At 37.3% G+C, this 7,913-nt stretch overlaps 1 protein-coding gene across 1 annotated transcript in view; it reads left to right on the forward strand.

The window, feature by feature from the left end:
• Positions 1-7,913, forward strand: part of atp2b3b (ATPase plasma membrane Ca2+ transporting 3b) — a gene marked incomplete at its 3' end in the record, with an annotated part of 49,783 nt that overhangs the window by 31,120 nt on the left and 10,750 nt on the right. Inside the window, 4 exon segments of the mRNA XM_005950646.3 lie at positions 1,636-1,833; positions 3,642-3,899; positions 5,797-5,922; positions 7,111-7,236. Of these exon segments, the coding sequence (XP_005950708.2) occupies positions 1,636-1,833; positions 3,642-3,899; positions 5,797-5,922; positions 7,111-7,236 (708 nt within the window).

Consider the following 7,913-nt stretch of genomic DNA (forward strand, 5'->3'; position numbering starts at 1 on the left):
ACGTCTTCAAGCAACTTAAAGAAGTCCAGACGCTTTTCTTTGCAAGCTCCTTTGACTACGATGACCTGGATGACTGAGAACCTTCACAGACAATTCTTGGATAGTTGATCAATCTCTTCAGGTTTATTTAAATTTGCTGTATTTCCTGAATCTGGCTTTTCAGCATAATCCACAAACGTTCTATAGGTTTGAGGTTGTAGTTTCAGGAAGGCCAATTCTTAGCTTATTGTTCTTAATTATTCTTAGCTTAATGTTATCCATTCAAAAACCAATGTGTTTGTGATCATTGTTGTGTCGATCCACCCGATTGTGTCCATATTTCAACCATTTAACTGTTAATCTGAAGCAATGTTGAAAAATTTGAAGGTAGTTCTCCATTATTCCATTTAATTTATTAACAACCTCAGAACATGAGGCTACCACTACCGTGTATTGTGCTTAGGTCTGAAAGCCTCACCTTTACTCCTCTAAACATGCATTTCATCCTTGTGGCCAAGTAGCTCAATTGTTTTTCTCCAGAAGGCAACTGCAAATTTCAGTTGAGCTTGAAGGTGCCAGTTTTTCTTGGTTGGAACCCTCTCAGTCCATAGCGGTGCAAAATTCACTTTACTGCTGACAGTCAGAGATGTTTCAGTAGTTACTAGTTTACTAGTTCATAGCAAGCTTGAGCCTTGATGGTTCTTGGGTTCTTTACATTGTAAGTAAATGTATCTCAATTCAGTTCTGTTCAATTCAATTTAAGTCAATTAATATAGTGCCAGATCTCATCTGTTTCTTCTTTCAGACGTTGTCAAAGACCTTCCTAATCTGTGTAAATCATTACTGAGTTCACTGACTTCTCCCTTCTCCCTGAAAATTGATTAGTTATTTCAAACATATCCTTTTTGTGCTGGATGATAGTTACAGTTACAGTCAAACATGATCATGTTAATAGGTCATTGCCTTGTCTAGTTAAAAGAAATTGTAGAACACTGAGCAGCACGTCTTAAAAGATTTAAGTGTATGCATATATTTAAGTCTGTATGTATGCTTTTGACTCTGTCTATATTGGAGAAAATCCCAAATAAATTCAAACTTATTTAAAGTCATAATGACAAGTGGTATACAATCATTCCACCCTGGAAAAGGAACAGTTCAAAGAAGTCATTAAACACCCAAATTAACCACGATATCCATGCACATGATGAGTGTAGATAGACTTTTGACAACAACAGTCCTCCTGATTTCAGGTGGACTCAGGTGACAACCCCTATCACCCATTAAAATTCCCAGAGAGAGTACAACAAGACTCAACGCCTAGTCTCTTGTCCACAAAATCCTTAAACGAAATATAGAGCCATGTTTAGCTACATTTTTTAAAGACTTTGAGATTATTTTACTGGGCAAAGGGCTTTTGTTAAATTTAGTGTGGGTGATGCTTTGTGCATGTATGTCGCATTCCAAGTGTCTTACTGTCCCTATGTACACTGTTGGTTTATCTCCACATATATCTTCACTTAGGAATGAACTTGCACATCTGTGCATGCAAATGTGTTTTGTTTTTTCACTTGGCTATGTAAATCTTAAAGCATTTATTTTACGAAATTGCATTTTCTGTCTCAGTCTTGCCTCACGTGCCTCATCCTCCTTTATCAGGTCTCAGTGGGGAGCCGGCAGACCTGGAACGTCGGTGCCAAACCTTCGGCCAAAACTTCATTCCCCCCAAAAAGGCCAAGACGTTCCTGGAACTTGTGTGGGAGGCCTTACAGGATGTCACACTTATCATTTTGGAGGCCGCTGCCATCATCTCCCTTGGCCTCTCCTTCTACCAGCCTCCTGGAAAAGAAACTGAATGTGAGGATGTGGACAAAGGGTGTGGTTGCTGGTTTGGGAGGGTGTGACAAAAGGTCTGTCAGCAAGAGTGAAAAAGGTGGACGTGAAAAATGAAAACGAGATAGAGAGAAGTAAAAGTAAGACATTGTCAGTATACATACAGTAGGATAAGAGAGGAGGAACAAGACAGAGGAGAAGTTAAGGTTATATGAAGAAAACACATAAACACTGGAAAAGAATACAAAGGGGGAGGGTTGTAGCAAGCCATTTTGCTCAGCACTGTGGTCCAGCTTGCATTTACATGTTGATGGCAATTGAAAAAGAGAAGTCAAAAGTTAATAAAGAAGAGCTAAATTCATCCAAATCCAATCTGCTAGTGAAAAACTAAATGCTGTTGGAAAAAAGGAAGTGGAACTTGAGTTGAGAAGACTTGGTCAAATCAAATTATGAAACCAATATATAAAGTATATTAAAGCAAAGCTAAGAAGAATTGCTAGGACTAGGACTGCTAGGACTGAGACAAATGCAAAGTTATTTATTTTTAGTTTTATCTGTTTTCAAATTTTATTAGCGTTAGCAAATATTATAATGCAGAAGTAACTTGAACGTGTTTTATTTCTGTTAAACTTAATCTAGACTTTCAAAAATTACAAAAAAGCAAAATGCTAAATATAGTAACAATCACCACTAACTAATTTATTTTTTGGCCTCACATAAGTAAGAAAGCATTAGATTAAGTGTTTATAAAAGCACTAAAGTCAGCCAGCTGTTCAGTGATGTCAGCTACAGCTTATTGAAAATTGCTGTATAAGCTAGAGAAATTCTTTGAATGGTGGATCTAATAGTGAGTCAGTCCCTATAGAGTCCTATGCTACCTATAATACCAGACTTTAGAGAAGAAATAAACATAATTTAGAGCCTGGTGCAAGAGCGAGTACATTTTTTTTTAGTCCTGATTTTCTTTTTACCCAAAGGTAACTGCTCATTTATTATCATATTTACTTTTTTAGCCAACTAATGCCAACTAAGACCAAGATGCTGACGCCCAAAATGGCATCAGCATTGAGACTTTTAAACATCAAATTGTCTATGTATACAGAGACCCATTCCAGTAGACCCATTTTACTCAGGATCAGACCAGGATGATTTAAGTCATTCTTGTGACAAATTCGCATGCTGTTTTATTATCTCATTTAGATGTACAAGTACTTCCATCAAAACATTCTCAAATGTTGCCTCTAGATGTTCTGTTTAGCAAAATATTATACTTTGTTGCTGTTGATTTTCCTGTTGTTTGGTGAAATCAGAGCGGAGTGAAAAAAATAAGAATCTTTTTATATAAGGAAGAAAAATACAAGCACACAATAGACAAAAGCTGAAGATACAGAAAGTGAAATGGCTCACCAAATTGGGTCTGTTTGATTGGTGAGCCATTCAGTGACAATGAAGAGTCATGATAGAGAGGAAGTGGTCTCATCAGAGGATGCAGATATGGGACACTGTGGCTCTGTGTTAAACCAGACACACATGCAAATTAAAAAGAGCAATGACCATGTGTAGTCATTAGATGATGCTGAAAATAACAGTCAAAAGTAGCCTCTGCACTTCTAAGCTTAAGCCATATTGTTTTGCTCTCTGTGACTCACCAGAAACAATGATGAGGTTTTGATATTTACCTAATATGAGTTTTTCTTGTGGACCATTTTATTATATTTTTCCCTGTTATTTTCCTCCCCGTTTGAAATTAGATATTTTTTGGGAAAACAGCTATTGATTTTCTGAGGCATGTTCAAAAAATATCTGACTCTAAACAATTGCTCCATCTTCAGCATGCGGGAATGTGTCGGCGGGTGCAGAGGATGAAGGCGAGGCAGATGCTGGCTGGATTGAGGGCGCTGCCATCCTGCTTTCTGTTGTGTGTGTTGTCTTGGTGACAGCGTTTAACGACTGGTCCAAAGAGAAGCAGTTCCGGGGTCTACAGAGTCGAATTGAGCAAGAGCAGAAGTTCACTGTTGTGCGAAAAGGAAACGTCATCCAGATCCCTGTGGCTGACATGGTGGTGGGGGACATGGCTCAGGTCAAATATGGTAAGGAATCCATTATAAGATCTTCCCATACAAAAAACCCAACAACATACCAACAAATTAAATGATTTGTTCAGTTTCATTTTTGTAAGTATTTTGATTAATTTAGAAGATCTAAGGACACTGCAGATCAAATAAAACTTAATCATAAGAATCAATCACAAACATATCTGATAAAGAATGAAAGCTGATGTACAAATTTCACAAAACCTACCTCAGTTTAGTAAAACACAGATGTAATGTATGCTGTTAGGGGAGCTCTGTGTAACCTCAGAAAACCATTGCAATTATTGACACCCATAGCAATAAATGAACCACATCAACACTATTGCCTGTGTCGAATTCATGTGTCTGCTACTGTCATCCAAAACAGTGATGAGACATGCACGAGGCTCTGTTTTATGTACTGTGTGTTATGTATCTTGTACAACAACTAAGATATGATAGATATTGTATAAGATGGTGTTAACTTAATATTAACCAATGCTAGGCAACATTTTCACTTTAGGTCATTATATGATTTCCTTATGGCTAAAATCAATACTATTTGACGTCATACATATGCTTGTGCTAGCTTGTTCAATAATAACAATAATTCAACAGGTTAGCTAACCAGCATTTGCACTTAGATATGTTTAGGGTTTTTTTAGGTAAGGCCTCAGTCACACATGCCTAGAGACAGTCCTGGCAAATTCTGATCACTAGGGAAAAATGTGCCTTTCCGACCAGCTGGTTGCTGGAAGTTGCTTGTATTGCTAGGTCAAATTGGTCACAAAGAAGCTTCTACACCATTAACCTCCATGTAATTTGGTCACCAGGAGACCATGGTGAATCACCATATACCCTTTTGTGACCAATTTACCTAGTGTCAGCAAACAACCACCAACCACCCAGAAACACACTTTTCATGGCTTGGAGCCACTGATCATTCTGTAGGCCTGCATGACTGTGGTTCAGCTAAAATCATAGAGACAGCAAGGAACCTTCAGAAACCACTTGCGGGGAATACTTTACCCTAATGATCATTGTTTGCCAGGTAATCACCAAACAAGTCTCTAAGTCTCTAAGTCTCTATGACTGGGACCAAAGATACCATTAGCTATTGATACTCTCTGTTGATGCTGGTACTGGAAGTGAGGAATCAAGGCAAAGCTTCAAGCATCCAGAATGACAGCCTGTAAAATGAGTGGGAACTAAGAGGGATGTTGTTTTTTTCCAAATCAGCAGTGTCTAAAAGAAAATGTGAAGGTCATAGAAGGAAAGAGAATCAACCCTGGATTGTGGATGATTGAATAACACTGATTTCAGTTATGAATCACAAATGTCCTTTAGATGATGCTAATCATTTATGTCATGCTAAAACATAAAAATATCACTGACATTTCCCCACTCATTTATAATATGGGTTTGCATGTCAGGTAAAGAACCAGGGGGAGATGGCAATCAATACCTTAACAGTGAATGCACACGTGTACACTCAAATTTTGGACACTCTTCTCATTGATAGAAAGTAATTATTTTTTAAATGATTATACTTCTTGCCACAGAGTAAAGAGTTTAAAAGCTTTTTTTTTTTAGGTAAGGCATTTTTCATTAGTCAAGCTACCAGCCACAGTGACCACTGAAACGAGCAGACACACAAAAATAATCAAGAACACCATCCATTCCATACATTTATTGTTCCTTCTTGTGTTTGTTGTAGAATTTATGTCACGCCATTTGCATGCATGCATTGATGGGGATGCTATCTGCAGTGAGAAAAAAAGAGACAGCGAGAGAGGGAAATGGCATAAAAAGCAGTTAAAGTCAAGTGAATTTAATTGGTGCTGTGCAGTAATAGTGAGGATATATAATGCAAGCAAGCTGAGTAAAACACTGATATGTGTATGTCTATGTTCAGGTGACCTACTGCCAGCTGATGGTATCTTGGTCCAAGGAAATGATCTGAAGATAGATGAGAGCTCTCTTACCGGAGAGTCTGATCATGTACGCAAATCTGTGGATAAGGACCCCATGCTGCTCTCAGGTTTGTTGTTTTTTTGCTCAAAAAGTGGCAAGTGTTTTTTCCCCCCAGGTATTTTTAAGTACATAACGTACTTAAATGTACTGGGCATTTAATGCCCCTTAACTCACTGTTTATTATATTTAATTCTCCCACCAAAAAGAGAGATCAGAGAGATCATTCTGTTCGTTTTTTTGTCTGTCTGTCTGTCTGTTTGTTAGCAGTCTAGAGTCCACAGTTATCAACATTCTAATTAACAGTTTGTGTGTCGGTAGATACCAATATCAGCTCGAGCTGATTTAATTTTGGTGAAAAGTCAACACCAACACCAAATGTCAAAACCAGTATATTATGGAGAGAACAATGCAACACACTTTTTCTTTCTTCAGTACAACACCCTGTGACATCACAATGACACCATAAACTTTTGGAAAATTACACACTGCATGAATATATCTTAAATCTTAAGTTTTACAGCTTATAGAAGCCAAAGATTTCAGCCACTTCTGCTCCAACCATATGGGTAAAGGTAATACAATACACAATTATAGTATGTAATGCTTCAAGTTCATAGGTCAAAGGTCAGACATCAGCATGTTATAAAAGCAGGCCCTCATCAACATGTTGTAATAAAAACATCATCAAAGTTTTAGTATAGCACTTGCCCTTTGGGGGGAGTTGCGTTCTCTGACTGCTCTTGTTGTTTGTCTGTGTCACTACTTTTTTTCCAGCAACCAATGAAAAAGCTCTGGTAAAGTACCTGTCGGCCTGACGCCAAACATCAGGCGGAAACAAGCTGTAGCTTTTAAACAGAATGAAACATCCAGTGGCTAATTTTTAGTTGGCTTGTGCAGTCTGAGTTTTTTTCATGTTGCTCTTGCGCCAGCAGTTGCAACTACAAGTGTGCATGCAGCTATGAAGATAAAGCACATCCTCGTGATGTTATTTATTATTCATAACTGTCTGTTAAAGTAACAGATTGTAAAACTATACAAACATATTCAATTTATAAATACTATGGGTCACCAAGTCAAGTCTTGTAAGCTTTTTGCCATCAATTCAAGTCAATGAAAGACAAGTCAGTATTTTTGTGACCCTGCTCCTGAGGGTTAGGGTTTAGCCTTAACTAATTTTTTTCCTCCAGGTTGTCTTTTTTTACTGTAACTATTGAGACCAACACTTTACATGTAGCACTCATCTAAACTATTAAAGGTACCCATGTGATGGAGGGCTCGGGGAGGATGCTGGTGACAGCTGTTGGTGTCAACTCACAGACAGGCATCATCTTCACTCTCCTGGGAGCTGGAGATGTGGAGGAAGATGGGAAAGAGAAGAAAGGTAAGTGACCCAGTGGAGACAATAAATGAGAATAATTAAGATAATTTTGTTGAAGATGCGTTTCACTTTTATGATAGGTTTAAATATTTTCATCTTTATTATTAATAAGTGCAGTATTGTTGTTGATATATTCAAACCAGTAGAGGATGTAAAAAGATGAAGCAGATAAAGCTCTCTCTTTTATCACCTCTGTGACCTTTGGTTTAGTCGCCCTTTCTTTACTATCTTTTGGTTAGCATCTGACACACATATTACAACATTATTTAACTGAAATTTAAAAAAAAGAAAAACAAAACAAAACAAAAAATGAAAATTCACAGTGTGGTAAGCTTAAAAAACTCACTAATACAAAGAGCCTCGAGGCAACTGTTGTTGTTATTTGATGCTATATAAATGAAATTACATTGAAATTGTAACTAAATGAGACTGTGCTGATGTGAAAAATCTATAAGGACATTCAAAATGTATATTAAACATACACCCCATCTTGGACATTCAAAATGTATATTATACATTTTGAATATCCAAGATGACTACAAAGAGACACACACCAACAGAAACAAAACAATCAAACATACAAAACAAACACAAAAGACGTAAAACCCAGTATAAAAATAAGACACAATATGGTAAAGAAAAGACCAGAAACCATCTTCTTTTGTGTGTGTGTGTGTGTG

Source organism: Haplochromis burtoni, unplaced genomic scaffold (genome assembly GCF_018398535.1).
Source record: "Haplochromis burtoni strain Fernald_Lab_line unplaced genomic scaffold, NCSU_Asbu1 Contig_816, whole genome shotgun sequence".
Taxonomy (NCBI): domain Eukaryota; kingdom Metazoa; phylum Chordata; class Actinopteri; order Cichliformes; family Cichlidae; genus Haplochromis; species Haplochromis burtoni.